This window comes from Phymastichus coffea, unplaced genomic scaffold (genome assembly GCF_024137745.1).
Source record: "Phymastichus coffea isolate CEN01 unplaced genomic scaffold, Cenicafe_Pcof_1.1 PCOF00008, whole genome shotgun sequence".
NCBI classification, from domain to species: Eukaryota; Metazoa; Arthropoda; class Insecta; order Hymenoptera; family Eulophidae; genus Phymastichus; species Phymastichus coffea.
Genome location: NW_026706819.1, coordinates 7,105,296 through 7,121,154, shown reverse-complemented (window position 1 = coordinate 7,121,154; position 15,859 = coordinate 7,105,296). Strand labels below are relative to the sequence as shown.

General features: G+C 32.5%; 1 protein-coding gene across 1 annotated transcript; it reads left to right on the top strand.

Moving 5' to 3' along the window:
* The first annotated feature begins 11,629 nt into the window (after nt 1-11,629).
* Nucleotides 11,630-13,210, top strand: LOC131670490 (ATP-dependent DNA helicase pif1-like). The gene is made up of 2 exons (XM_058946133.1): nt 11,630-12,543; nt 12,601-13,210. The coding sequence occupies exons 1-2, from the start codon at nt 11,630-11,632 to the stop codon at nt 13,208-13,210; spliced, it is 1,524 nt and encodes a 507-aa protein (XP_058802116.1).
* The last annotated feature ends 2,649 nt before the right edge of the window (nt 13,211-15,859 follow it).

Below are 15,859 nucleotides of genomic sequence, written 5' to 3'. Positions count from 1 at the left end.
CGACTGTTACAAGGTCGGAAGGTGATTGCGATATCACCTGATTATATGGTCCCTCCATCGCGACTGATAAGTGTTTAACCCGCTGGCACAGGTCACAAGTCAATACGAATTTCTTTATACGCTTGTGCATAAACTTGAAATAATAAAAACGCTTAATGTATGTCAGTGTTTTGAATACACCGGGGTGACCCAATTTAGCATGTACATAGTTTATTACGTTATCGACAATTGCATTTGGCACTACTATTCTATACAAATCGTTTTTGTTTTCTTTATGAAAAAGGATGTCTTGGTATGATTCAAAATTCTCGTTTTGCGCAGATTTTCGTCCTAGTTTTAGATTGTCAATTATTGTTCTACAGTATGTGTCTTCCGATTGCAATTTATTCAAGTTTTTTAAAATTTGCTTCAACGTTCCGCTTTGTTTATGGATCATCATTATCGCCAACGGAGAGATTTCATCAACCTGTCGAGTAGTCTTATGCAATTGTGGCAATGTAAATTTATTCAATAGCCCAAACATTAATTGTTCCTCGACCTCGCTATGGAATCTTCCGTTGGGATTGCGACTTAGGAAATCAGCAACCACGTTATTCGAGCCCCTGCAATACGTAACCCTGAATCTGTATTGCTGTAAAAGTAAACTCCAACGAATTAATCGTGAGTTATGATATACCGTATTTGTAAGAAAAGTTAACCCTTTGTGGTCGGTAATTATCTCGAATTCGACTCCAATAAGGTAATAGCGAAACTTCGACACGCAATATATGATGGCGAGTAATTCAATCTCGGTAGTTGTATAACGGGATTCTTCAGATGACAAGCATCTACTTGCTATAGAAATTATACGATGATCACCCTCGTTATCTATTTGATATAGTATCCCACCGATACCGACTAAACTGCCATCACACTGGACTTTGTATGGTGCTCCCGGAATAACGTGACTTAAACATACAGCGCGTACGAAATTTTCTTTTAGTGCCTCGAAGCTCTTCGCGTGTTTCTGTGTTCAAGTCCAATTAGCATCCTTGCTTAGGAGGTCTCTAAACGGGGTGATGTAATCATTATGGCGAAGTACAAATCTCCGATATTAGTTACATGCCCCTAACAACGATTGCAATTGTTTTTGGTTACTCGGTGTCTCAAAGTTTACAATGTCTTTTATTCTTTCCGGGTTGGCCTCAATGCCTCTGCTTGATAAAATAAATCCGAGAAATAATATTTCACTTTCAAAGAATTGTGATTTATCTATTTTTATAGTGAAGTTGTTATGCAATAACTTTGAGAAAATAATTTGGAGTACTTGAATGTGGCGTTTGAAAGTTTTCGTCGCTATAGCCGTATCGTCTACATACGTAATTGAATTTTTTTCGATTTCGAACGGTTTCTGCAGTGCTAAGTCTTCCCATTTATCATTTTCCTCGAAAGCGGTTAAGAACTTGAAATCATAAGGCAAAGGAGTTTGTAAGGCAATGGTAAAAGCTCGTATGAGCGCGCTACCTGCTGTTTTAATGCCGAATGGGACGCGAACCCATTGGTACATCTTGGAGTTGAATCTAAATGCAGTTAAAGGACGCGAATCTATATGCAATTTGACTTGCCAATAACTATTTCTAAGGTCAATCTTTGATAAAAATTTACAGTTGTAAAATCTTTGCATCAGTTCAGCGATAATAGGAGGGCCCTCAACATCATCCTCTATGTTTTCGTTTATTTGTCTAGCATCCAAACATATTCTTGGCAATCCATCAGCCTTCATTACCATTCTCAGTGGACTACAATACTGACTTATTGATGTTTCTATAATTTCAGCTTCTAACATATCTTTTATCACTTTACCAATTGGTTCGATAAGAGCTGATGGTAGCGTATATGATTGATTAATTTTTGGATTTTTGTTTTTTAATATTAACTTATGCTCATAACCGTTAGCACATCCTGTTTTATTGTTAAATAAAGGTTTGTACTGCTTTAATAATTCATAAAATATATTCTTTTCCTGCTCACTTAAATTCTTGTTTGTAAAAGCGATAGAGTTCAGTTGCTCGTCTAGAGATATTTCATTTACTTTTTCTTTACTATTTTCGTACGTTATATTATAAATTTGTAATTCTTTAAACCTTGATGAATCATTAACATTTGTAATAAGTTCTTTTTCATAATAATCATAATCATTTGATATGTCTAATACACATATTTTATTATTTTTTCCTTTTTCTTTCGAAGGTTTTTCATTATTTATATTATCTCTCATAATTTCATTTCCATTTCGAATCAAATCAATATTTTTAAAACTACTCCTCTGTTCTTCATTTATACTATAAATCATATTTTCTTTTATATTTATTCTCACAATGTGAATACACGTTACGTTATCGGTTTTACTTAACAAAATTCTCTCTGAGCATTCCCTCTCACACAGAACTAAGTGAGCTGGAATAACTTTGTCTTTAAATCGAAGTTGTGTTAACCAATAATCAATTACCACGCCATATTACAAATTAAAGTCATTTCCCAAAATAATTTCAGCCGATAAATAAGGAACAACTAAAAATGTAAAAGATAAATGTAAGTTATCCAGTTTCATTTCTATTAATATTTGTTTTTTTATTAACGTAGCCTTTTTGCCAATTGCCGTGGAAACTACAACGTTTGATACCGGCAATTCAAGTAAATTATTGGAATTTCTTAATTTATGATAAAATATTTCTGAAATAGCGGTTATTTGACTGCCGCTGTCAATTAGACACCAGACTTTATTGCCCATTACATCGACTAAAACTTTTGGGGACGATAGGATCTTATTTGTTTTTATTATGTGTTGGCCCTCGTTACGTAAGACATCATACTCCAGTCTCTCTACCACCTCGAAATTCTGACGCACCGGCGGGCCGATTTTCAGTACGTCATTATTCAGTTTAAATCGCGATTATTATTTCTTTGATTTGAATCACCCGCTCGATCCGTCACATTAGGAGGTGGAACAGAGGTGTCCGGAACTAAGAAATTATTTGAACTTTCATTATGTGACTGATCATTATTTCTATTATGGAATTGTCTATTATTATGATGACCTCGGTTATTGTTGAATCTACCTCGACCTCTGTTATTAAATGTATTCAACTGTCCTACTTGAGCTTGAATTTGATCGGAATGGTTTACGATACTTTTGTTTTCATAGTTCTTTCTACTCTCGATAAACAGAATATCTAGATTTGCCAAAGTTTTAACGATTATTTCACTTTGAGTATAGTCTATGGAAGCTAATGCGATTTTTGCCGACTTAGGCAATTGCTGAATAATAGAATGATTTTTTTCATACAATTCCATGCGAGGTCTTATAAAATTAGCTTTTCTTAACTGCAAATAATAAAATGATTGCAAATTATCGTGAGTTTGCGGATTGAAGCGTGTACTGAGCCATCGATTCTTTGATCTAACTTGTACTTCTACGGTGTAAAATTTTTTAATAAATGCATCTTTAAATTGATCATAATCCTGAAAATTATCTTGTAAATCCATCCAAATTCTCGCTTTATTTTTCAAGAGCATTGTCACCACGTGCAACCCTCTATCCAATTGTATTTGTCTCATTTTGAAATAACGTTCGACTTCATCTATAAATTCCAACGGATTTGAGCTGTTTTCGTCCGAAAATGATGGTATATTTACATCTATATGATTCAACTGAACATTACCCATCATCGCGATAAACTCAGTCGCAAAATCACGCTGCGGAACGACTTGTGGAGCGACTAACGGAGCAACTGGTGGGTCAACTGGTTGAGGGTTGCGCTCACGTTGTTGCAATTGTATTTGTAGTGCCTGCAGCTGTTGTTGTAGTTGTTGTATTTGGGCCTGAGCTGCATTTTGTTGGTTATTCCTCTCATTTAGCTGTTGCGTCAGCTCCGCAATATGAGCGCGTTGCCTCTCTCCCTCTCCGAGCCGCCTCCCTCTCTCAAGCTCTCCCTGTCTATCCGCTTCGCGTGGATCCTCGGGGATGACGTTCATGGTTGGTCGTCTTTGTTTTCTCGTACTCAAATCGTATGGATTAATGATTACTCTACGTGAAATTCTTCCAGATCTAGTCACGTAACTCGAAGCTTCGTTCTTATAAGCCATTCATGTTTATATTCGAAGGTTACGAGCACATGTAGTTGGGCGCCAATGTAATTTCTAAATTAATGTCCGGTCAACAGGGTGTTTACACACAAATGAAAGAGATTGGCTCGAACAAACAAGTTGACAAAAGGCAATTCGAGATACGTAATAAATCGGAAGGTTCACTGAAATAAGAGACATTCATTCTTACTGATTGCATGTATTATTATAAAAGTCATCTACGTGATCACGTCTTCGCTCAATCGCGCACACACACCCGCACACTATATAATATTTCGCTATGTCGACATCCCCATAAATTATCTTTACGTCAATGAATACATTCAAATAATTGCTATTCTCGTTCATACCATGTTACGTTCAAACAATGTCGTGATTTAACTTATACAAATGCTTACACTCTCGTAGGGATGACAAACGTCAGCACGCTCCCTTGCTGCCACTTATGTACCACCGTTGTTTTTGATGTTGGCCAAAATGACTAATCCTTCTTCTAACGCTCCGGCCGCAGAATAAGCTAATACGTAAGCTCGGAAACGTCAGATATTCTATTTCGATTCCAGAATTAATGGCTGGGATCTCTTTTAATATAGCGATGCCTTGATCAGCGAAGTCACGGGTGTCAGTTGACCATCGCTGCTAGGTGACCAGTGGCACGGCAGGACAGGAAAGAGATTGAGCTCGGCGTGCGCTCCGATTTTATTGGATCATAGATCGCGCTCAGATACTCGCAATTCACACGCGCACAACGAGCGCCTCGAGCGCTTAATTCAAACTCCAAAGCAATCGTTACAAAGCACACTTGTTAAACTTATTTAGACGTAATTGTAGACTACTAAAAGTGAAAAATTTACCCGCGTAACTTAGTTCTATAAAGACTTTACTGAGTTATCATAAAAAAATGAAAAAACTGACTATTTGGCAAAAAAGTTTTTTTTGACATTGCATTGTGATAATAGTTAGTAGTTTAATACTTGTTAAGAGGATACCAATGATTAATAAATTAGTTAGCATCCTCTAATAATTATTTATGAATATCAAGCAAGAAATTCTATGGAAATAATTAATTAGAACCTTCTACTTTAAATAAAGAACACACCTTTCATAAAACACTAAGATGTTTATTAACAACAAAATAAATGTAACATATAATTATTGATAGAGTAATGTATATCTATTACATAATAAACAAGAAAAACAATTTACTTAGTAAATATTGTATCATATTCACAATAAAAAAAAAGTAATATCTAACGCATTTACGACTTAGTTTTACGTACAGGACGTTTTGAAATTTTCGGGGCATTTGTTTCCGTTTTCGTTTTTTGTATACAACCTTTATTCTGCATACCTCTTTTGGTTTTAGTTACATTTTTTCTGCTCCCATTGACTTCAACTACATTTTCTTCACTTTCTTGACTATTTTTTTTTTCTTTTCTGTCTATTAGTTTTTATTCGAGTTTGAGTTTTATCAATCTCTGAAGATTGATCAAGTTTTCTTTTCTTCTCATTAGAATTTTGTTTCGGGGCAGTTATAGGGCGTTTCCTAGAGTTTGGAGTGTCTATTAATGTGTAACTGTTTGGTTGAAGTGGAAAGTGTTTACAAGGCGAATCATATAATTTGTTAGCGAAGCAATATGAGCATGAAAATTCGTTCAAAAATAATTTATTCATGTCAGTTTTCAACCACGTTAATTGAAAAATCTTCTGAGTATTAGGAGCAGCTTTCAGTGACTCAGGAATCTTCGAATCAATACGTTCAATATCAGAAGGTAATATTAGAAATGCTTGAATTTTAGAACTGTTTGAGTTAATGATCTTGACCATATCTTCAGCACTAGTAATATCCGCACCTTGAGCCACTGCTCGGTCGCACAACCCTTTGACTGATCCACCTACTCCATCGGCGATACTTTTGCCATGTCCAGGTGGAGTGATGCCCCAAATGGCAATATCGTATTGTTCATTACGACAATGTTCTTTGAATAAATAAAAATTTGTCTTATTCTTATATTGAGTAGATGGCCCGTCGCTTTGAAAATGCACAACCTTTACGTCAGGTACAGAATCCTTAATAAGCTTAAAAACAGGATCTAGGTGTGCCCATACTGATGCGGCATCGTGTCGAAGACATTCAGAAGCAGAACAGAAAGATTGACACATTCTTGAGTTGGTTACTTTATCTTTATAAAAAAAAGCTCCAGTATGCAAGGATAATTGCTTTTTTGATGCACCAAAGTGCGCACTTTGAATTTCTTCGTGGGACTTGCAAATATAGTTTTGTGAGTAATCAATCACTAAAGAAACTTCATTTTCTTTTATGTCTTCAGATATACATTCGAGTGCTTTAAGCTGATGAGTAGTGAGGTAGACATGTTTAAAGAATTCAGGTATTTCTGAATTAACCTCTGATATTAATTCATCAATGGAGCAGTCAACTTTAACCTTTGAAGTTATTTTGACCTTATAAGTAAGTCCTTTTGAACCAGGTCGAGTTATTTCTTGCGTCGTCCATTTGTAGTACCATGTCGGTTGTTCACTGGATTTCGCTAGTACACTTTTTTGTTCGCATTTTTCACACTTACCATAAAAACATTCTTTAGTAGACATAGTGCAAACTCTTGATTTTACAAATGCAGTAATAGATCGACTGGGTATTAATTTTAGTTGAAATAGTTTTTGCAATAACAACCCCATATTAGCGTGAGACTTGCAGAGACAAGTATCTCTTCCAGTAACTTTTCTGTGTAACACCCAGAAGGGCTTTACTGTATAAAAAAGCGAACGTGAAATTTTAAGCTTCTCTTCTGTCACAAATTTCAAATATAAGTTTTCCATTGTGTCACATAAATACCGTTTTCTTTTAGTGATGCCATTTTTGGTTATTGTGTCTTTAACTCCTGGGGAAATCGAAGTGTTTTCGTCTTTTTCCAAGAAATTCTGAACCTTTTCACTAATTTGATTGTGGAATAATTTTCTTTTAGGACTGCATCTATTGAAATGTATGTTATTGGAATTCTTATACTTTTTCAATGCATAATTAGATACGAAAGGGGACAATTTTTTGATTCCTTTATATTTTTTTATTACTCTTCCAGCCAAACATTGAGTAAAAACGGATTTTTCTTTTTCATTTCTCAACAAAAGTCGTCTATCACGTATTTGTTTTTTCAAAATTTCAAATTGCATGAGATTTTTGTGTACTTCGTGACATCCTGCATTTTCTATCTTTTTTACATTTTCTATAATTTCATCAGGTTTAGAATACTTTTTCAAACATCGATAATATTTCATTTTCCATTTTGAAACTTGAGTATTATTTTTTTTTATTTGTTTTTGAAATAAATGAATTCTGAATTTCTAATTTTTTTACTTTTCTACGCAACTTAGCTTCGCATCTTTTCAAACTAATAATTTGTTTTTCTAGTTTTGAAAATCTATTGTCAGAGTTCTCAAGTGTCCTTTCATCATATAACTGTTGTGTATTTACTGTCGGTTCCTCAAGCTCCTGTATATTACTTGTATTCTCGTCAGTACTAATAATCGAAATTGGCGTGCTTACCGACTTTTTTGTTTGTTTTGATGTTGAATTATTGCTTTTCTGACTAGGAGTTGTATTTTCTTTCGCTCTCAGTGAATATATTCTATTTGGACGAGGTTCTGTTGCTGATTGGCATCTATAGAATAGAATTTGTGGAATATTTAGACAGTATTTATACAATCCAAAATTAAATACGTTGTAAAATGCTTACAAAGTTTTATTCAACTCTCGTGTTGATTTTTGACTTTTATTATATGCAGCCAGTTTAAGTGATTTTATTCTACGTTGTTCAGCATCACTCGCGCGTTTCTTTTTCACCTTTTGTTTTTTCAACTGCAATTGTGCATCTCTGGTACTACTGTTACCACCTGTCCAGAAAAATAATCTTATTGAAATAAAACTTTACGTTAAAAAAAGTTACTCATACAATCCAACTTCAATTATGCAAACTTTTCACTATTATAGTAAAATATACAATAACTTACTCATTTTCTTTCATTGCCATAATGACATAAAGTGAAAAACGTGACCACTGTTATACAACTGACGCTATTTTCGCAGTCCGCAAATTATACTACTGTATATTTGTATTCATCGGTTCAAACGGTCACATATGTAAACAAAACTCTTTTTTTACTATGGCATAAAATATTACAAAATTTATTCATCGAGTAAAGCGTTGTAACTATAGTAGTTTTAATAATCTGATGTAAATATTTTAGCAGCAGACTCCTACAATGAGCATACATGAATTACAAGATGTTTTGGTATGTAAAATAAAAAATTCGAGTTGTGCCGATAGAAAAATATGATTTTGAAAAAAAGTTACGCAAGCATATCTTCAATATTTTCCATTCTAGCTTCACGGTTTTTGATGGCACATAACTTTTGAAATCACAGTTTTTTTTGTTTTTCAAAAAGCTATTATACCATATATTCAAAATCATAAATTTTGATGACTTTAAAAAGTTATACGTGAAAAAGTAAAAAAATTCTTAATGACCAAAAACAGAGTAACGCTTATATAACTGTAGACCATGATGAGGCATTGGACGGCACACTAATAAAGGAGTAAGTAGTTTAACTGTCTTATATAGAGGAATATTTCCTCAAATTTTCAAGTCGATTGATGACGACTTTAAAAAGTTACAGACAAAAATCGAAAAAAAAGAGATCAGAGTAACACTTGAAATCAATGCGATTCTTAATAATTTTCTTTTATTAAAGTCCTTTAAACGCAGCAGAGAATTTTTCGGTGGCTAGATATCATTAAATTGATTAGTATAGATGCTATACTTGAGGACTAGATGGTTTATATCCAGTTACAAAAATTATTTCTGACATAAAATAGCGAGTAACAGAAAAATTAAAGGTTCGGTGGATTTGCCCACATGTTATTGAATTTCAAAAGAGGGGGTTGCCACATATGCATTTACTAATCACATTAGAACAAGGATATAAAATTACTACTTCTGATATAGTTGATAAATTCATATCAGCTGAAATTCCGATACAAATAAGACATCCGCGTTTATTTGACATCGTTATGAAGAACATGATTCATGGACATTGCGGTGACTGGTGTATGAAGGATGGCAAATGCTCCAAAAATTTTCCTAAACAATTCCAAGAAGAAACAACGATGGATGAAAATGGGTATCCACATTATCGTCGAAGTAATGTTAATGAAAATAATCAATGGGTTGTTCCACATTGTGCTGAATTACTACTGATGTTCGACTGCCACATTAACGTGGAAATTGTCTCAAGTATTACAGCTGTCAAATATTTGTATAAATATATTTATAAAGGACATGATGCAGCTACAGTTGTCATTGGCCAAACAGAAAATGATACCTCCATCGAACACGATGAATGTCGTAATTTTATTGAAACACGTTATGTTGGTCCTGTAGAAGCATGTTACCGAATTTTCAATAAAGCACTGCAGGATAAAAGTCACTCTGTTCAGAGACTTACATTACATTTACCAAATGAACAAGCAGTACTCATTGTAGACAACGAAGATGAAGCTTCATGGTTAGCAAATTTAAATAATTCCAGTAGTATGCTACTTGATTTTTTCACTTTGAATGCTACTAATGAAACAGCTAGACAATATTATTACACTGAAATTCCTAAATACTTTACTTATAAGAAAAAAAAAGTTGATGGTCAATCTGTTTCTTCTTGGGAAACTCGAAAAAAACATTTTAATGTAATAGGCCGTATGTATTCTGTGAGTCCTACACAAATTGAATTATTTCACTTAAGATTATTATTATTACATGTGAAAGGTGCAGTTAGTTACAACGACTTGAAGACTGTAGATGGTGTACTGCACCCTTCTTTCACAGCTACATGTCTAGCATTAGGAATTATTGAAGATGATGATGAGTGGGACAAAGCAATGAAAGAAGCAGTAACTTGGATGATGCCTAGACATCTGTAACGGTCCTGTCTGATTTGTCTCCTATTTTCGTCTGCAAAATGGCAACCCGTCATACACGAAACGATTAAAGAAAATCGGTAATTGAGCGTAGGCGCTTTTCACACGTATATGCAAATGTGTTAGGGCAACTCTGCGAAAACATTACCATATAAGGAGCGTGACGTCACGACCGTGGGAAAATTTATTGTTTACAACAGAAAATCGTTAATTATAAAGTTTTTTAAACGAACAAAAGTATTTCTTAGTCAAATTTGATGCGCTGATCCTGAATTTCATGTTAATTTAACTCTCAAATAGATATTTATTAGTCAAATCTAATTTACAAGTTAACATTGTTAGTTATTTTGCAATAAACAACGATATTGTTATTTCAAGTATGCGATTACAATCTCGACGTGTTAAAACAGAAAAGCAAGAATTTGACACTTTGATAACCCATTATTAACTGAGTTATCAATAAATAAACAATTTATAATTTTTTTAAACAATTAAAATGACACGGTTAGATAGAAAATCGATCATAAGTATCGATAAAATTGATGATTAAGATTGTTACTCATTTGCTGATTTTTAAACCGCTAAAAAAGAAAATTGCAAATCTGTTTTTTAATTATTATGCAAAATTAAAGAGCAAAATTAATCATCTTTTATATGGATAACAATCTTCTAACCACAAGCGATTTTTCCATGTAAAAATTTTCCATAATTTTATTGTAAAAATGGCGTAATTTGATTGTTAAATTGTATAGCTTATAACTTTAAAAGGCGATTTTTCCTAGAGATGCAATTTATATTAAAAAATTCATCTTTTCCAGTTTCATTTTTTAAATCACATAATTGTAAATTCGTTCGAGCCATTTTGCTATAAAATATGTATAAAATTTGCGCCAAAGACAAAAATAGCGTTGTAGGGGCTACCAAGCGTAGAAAGGAGCCTATTTCGCATGTATAAATTCGCTCGTCGCTGCGGCAAGAGGACTCATTCTCTCCTACCTTGCTTAGCAGCGCGAGCACTGTTGGAAATAAAGCCTCAGCTATCTCCTGAGACGAATTTCTTAATCAGTGGTTAGCCTGTTAACTTCCCATCTTATAGATCTCTAAGAGCTCAACTCATGAGACCATTTCTCTCATGAGAAAAAAGCAGCCTTAGAGATCTTCCCTTCTAAATACACTTGCTATTGAGAGATCAGATTGAGCAGTAATTGCGGCGCTGTCGGCCCTTTCCCCGATAGATGCAATTGCTCTCAATTACATCTCGAAAACGATTCATCGAGTTGGCAAACGTCGTGGTTTGCCACTCGAAAGATTTTCTTTTGATTTTTCAGACTGTGCGCGTGTCAAATTCTTGCTTTTTTCGGAAACGTTATTGCGAATTTTCTGTAAAGAGTCCGAACTTTTATTAACGTGAGAAATACTCAAACGTTACACATCTAAGACATCTATTTGATCGTATATTAATTCACTGTCAACCTATTCATCCTGAAAAGTTATGGGAAACGTTCAAAAACTTAATGTCTGAAGATTTTGCGCGACACAATGAAATAAATATCAGTCATCAAATGGCTTATTCTGAAATAAATGAAATTTTAATAGGAGAGGGGAAAAGTTTGGCCGACTTTCCAACAATGGATCAAAATGTTATCAATATTATAAGAGACAATAATAATACTGATGAAGTAAATCATTTGCGGGAAGCTGGCATTCAACAATATCAGAAATTAAATGCTGAACAGAAAACGATTGTAGATATCATTCTTCAGGTGTCGCGTTCAAGTCACTATGCTGGGTCCACTTGCTTCTACATAGACGGACAAGGAGGATCCGGAAAAACTTTCGTTTACACTACCATTTACAATATTTTAATGTCAGAAAATATCTTATGTTCCACAATGGCATACACAGGTATTGCCGCCACATTATTACCTAATGGAAAAACTGTACACAAAACATTCGGCTTACCAGTTCCTATATTTAATGATTCTTCATCAAATATTAAAATACAATCTAAAGATGGTATACTTTTAAGAAATACTCAAGTATTTATTTGGGACGAAGCGCCAATGGCTCCAAGATATGCTTTAGAAATCATTGATAGAACATTAAAATATATCATGAACAATGATTTATCTTTTGGTGGAAAAATAATGGTTTTAGGTGGTGACTTTAGGCAACTGCTTCCGATTAAAGTGAACGGTACGCGTAATGAAATATTAAATTTATCTATTAAAAACAGTCATTTATGGTCATACTTTTCGAACTTCCAATTGCAAACTAATATGAGAGTCTTACCGCACCAAATTGAATTTGCAAATTACTTATTGCATGTTTGGAATGGAACATTGAACGATCAAGATAATAATCTACAGCTACCAGAACATTGCATACTGCCTACAAATGAATGTATTGTTCAAAACATTTTTGGCAAGTTAATCAAAGATAAAAAATTTGATGAAATTAGTCATTGCGCTATTTTATCTGCTAGAAATGTTGATGTAGATGAAATGAACAATAAAATTACTGATTTATTTGATAAAAATACAGAACTCTTATACACTGGTATTGATAGTACAGATAAATGTGATAATGGCGAAATGGAAGATGTTCTTTTACCGGAATATCTTAATTCATTAAATCCACCAAATTTCCCTCCTTACAAATTACGTTTGAGAAAATTTTGCATTGTTATGTTGATTAGAAATATAAGTCTTAGTGAAGGGTTATGTAATGGAACAAGGTTACAAATATTTGAGTTTTCTAATCATTTGTTAAAATGTAAAATCTTAACGGGCGACATACGGAACAATATTATATTCCTCAATCGAATCACATTATACTGTGAAAATCAATATCCGTTCACTTTCAAAAGACGTCAGTTTCCAATTCGAATGGCTTTTGCTATAACCATCAATAAATCTCAAGGACAAACATTGGACAAAATAGGTATTGATCTTCGACGAGATGTTTTTAATCATGGACAACTTTACGTAGCTATGTCTAGAGTAAGATCTTGGGATTCATTGAAAATTTATCTAGGAAACCAAAGGGAGAATCTGAGTGTAAAGAACTATGTATACACAGAATTATACAAATGAAAATGTTTTTTCAATATCAAACATTACGTTTATAAATTTATCTAGGAAACCAAAGGAAGAATCTGAGTGTAAAGAACTATGTATACACAGAATTATACAAATGAAAATTATTTCAATATCAAACATTACGTTTATAAATCGTAAAATTACATTTAACGAAAGAAAATTATCTTATAACAACTTGCACTTATGATTTATGATAGTATCCTCCGAATAAAAAACTTCAGCTATTGTAAACCAACAATTTTATAAACTGTTCTATTTACTGTTTCAAATGATATAAACTTCAGTTATACGTTATACAGAATTACCGAAAACATGTATTAATGCGCGCAACGCGCGCTATTGTGATTCTAGTAACTTTAAAAGGCGATTTTTCCTCGAGAAGTAATTTATGTTAAAAAATTCGTCATTTCAAGTTTAATTTTTTAAATCGTATAATTGCAATTTCGATCGAGCCATTTTGCGATAAAACATGTACAAAATTTGTGTCAATGACAAAAATAGCGTTGTAGGGGCTACCAAGCGTAGAAAGGAGCCCATTTCGCAAGTATAAATTCGCTCGTCGCTGCGGCAAGAGGACTCACTATCCTACCTTGCTTAGCAGCGCGAGCACTGTTAGAGAAATAAAGCCTCAGCAATTTCCTGAGATAAATTTCTTATTCAGTGGTTAGCCTGCTAAACTCCCATCCTACAGATATCTAAGCGCTCAACTCATGAGACTATCTCTCTCATGAGAAAAAAGCAGCCTTAGACATCTTCCTACCCAAAATATATTTGCTGTTGAGAAACTAAGTTGAGTAGTGATTACGGCGCGGTCGGGCCTCTCCCCGATATATGCGATCACTCTCAATTGCATTTCGAGACAATTCATCGAGTTAGAAAGCCTTGTGGTTTGCTACTCGAAAGATTTTCATATGTTATTTAGATTACACGCGTGTCAACTTCTTGCTTTCCTCGGAGACGCGATTGCGAATTCAATATTAAGAGTCCGAACTATTGTTTTGATAACGCGAGATAGATTCAAACGTTACAGTAATCAACATTATTAACTATGACAAATAACATTATTATATTCAAAAACATTTCCATTCTCTGAAATTTAACCTTATTTTACTTTCACAACGAAATAAATTCTTCCAAAAATGATGTTATTTCCCTCAAATGACGTTATTACATCTAAAAATAACATTATTTCATTTCAATATACAAATAATTTCTTTGGAGAATAACGTTATTTACTTAAAAAAAAATAATGTTATTAAACGTTCCAAAACCTAACACTAACAATGACGTTATAAATGACGTTATTTAATAACGTTATTTATAACGTCATTATTTGCAATAGGGATCACTGTTGAAACTCTAGAAATTGAACTCAACCACTCAAGTCTAAGAAATAATAATATTGAATATAAAGATGAATTATAAAAACAATCTTAACAATAGTATGTCTGTTGAAAAAATCACTCATAAACAAGAATTCAAAAGAGAAAAATAGTCATTACTCAAAAAACTATGTTACAAACATACTTAAATTAAATAATTTTGTATATTTGTAAATAAAAATGTTCCTTTAACTCAAAATCAAAATTTTATCTGTCAAATTATACCAAATTATAAGTACCAAACAATAAACAATCATAGTAAAAGTGTAAAAAAATAATTTATCACGTTGTTCTTTCTTTTATGAATTCAAGAGTTTGAATTAATAATTTATAGTTTGTTTTTTTCATTAATAAAAGTTAATAAACATTAATTAAAGAATTTCATATCTCTATTCTTTGTTTGCTGATTCTCATCAATTAATAGAATAAATTTTCTTGAATATAATTATTAAAGTTACGTATCAAAGTAAACGACTATAAGCTATTTACTACGCTACATTGTTTTTGTACATTCATGGTTGATAGAACTTTTTTTTTTTCGTTAATGGATTACCTATGAGATTTACAGTGTATTCTAAATGTTTTATATAACGATAAAGAAAAAGCTTTAACAAAGTAAACAGTTACATGAATGCTTTATTAGTAGTGTCTTACTTTTATCTTTTAACTTTTAAAAGCAATCAATTATTTGGTAGTGATCGAACGAATTTATATTCAAAGTACCTTATTTCTCTTTTGTAACTTATTGTGTGTCTTAATTTATTATTTATTTTTCTATTATTTAATATTTCTAAATTTTGGAAAATAGTGAAATCTATTTAAAAATAGAACGGATGCTATAAATAACTTTGAGATACTGTACATAAATTATGAAATATTCTGTAATTAATATACAGCAAATCAATATACTATATATACCTTCAATAAATATAATTAACAATTTATATTAATAAACTAAATCATATATTTTTTAATCATTATAAAAAAATTTATTGATATGATTTCTATTATTATTCTTATAACGACTCTGTTGGAAAAGTTTTATAGGTTACCATTCAAAAACTATTAATATCGAATATTACTCAACCATTTTCAATGAAACGAATAGATCAGCAGTTAAGTGACGATTGGAAATAAATAATTTTAATAGTAATCATAATAAACAGTAAAAATTCCTATTCATTTCAATCATAAAGAATTACTTTCATAATACTTGCAATAAAAATCAATTCAATAGTACTTTATCAAATCATATTTTGTT

What these genes read in the sequence shown, in the direction of transcription:
- LOC131670490 (XM_058946133.1), top strand. Translation starts at nt 11,630, where the DNA reads ATGTCTGAAGATTTTGCGCGACACAATGAAATAAATATCAGTCATCAA. An exon ending in GTTCAAAACATTTTTGGCAA is followed by an intron (nt 12,544 to 12,600) that starts GTTAATCAAAGA and finishes TTTATCTGCTAG; the next exon opens with AAATGTTGATGTAGATGAAA.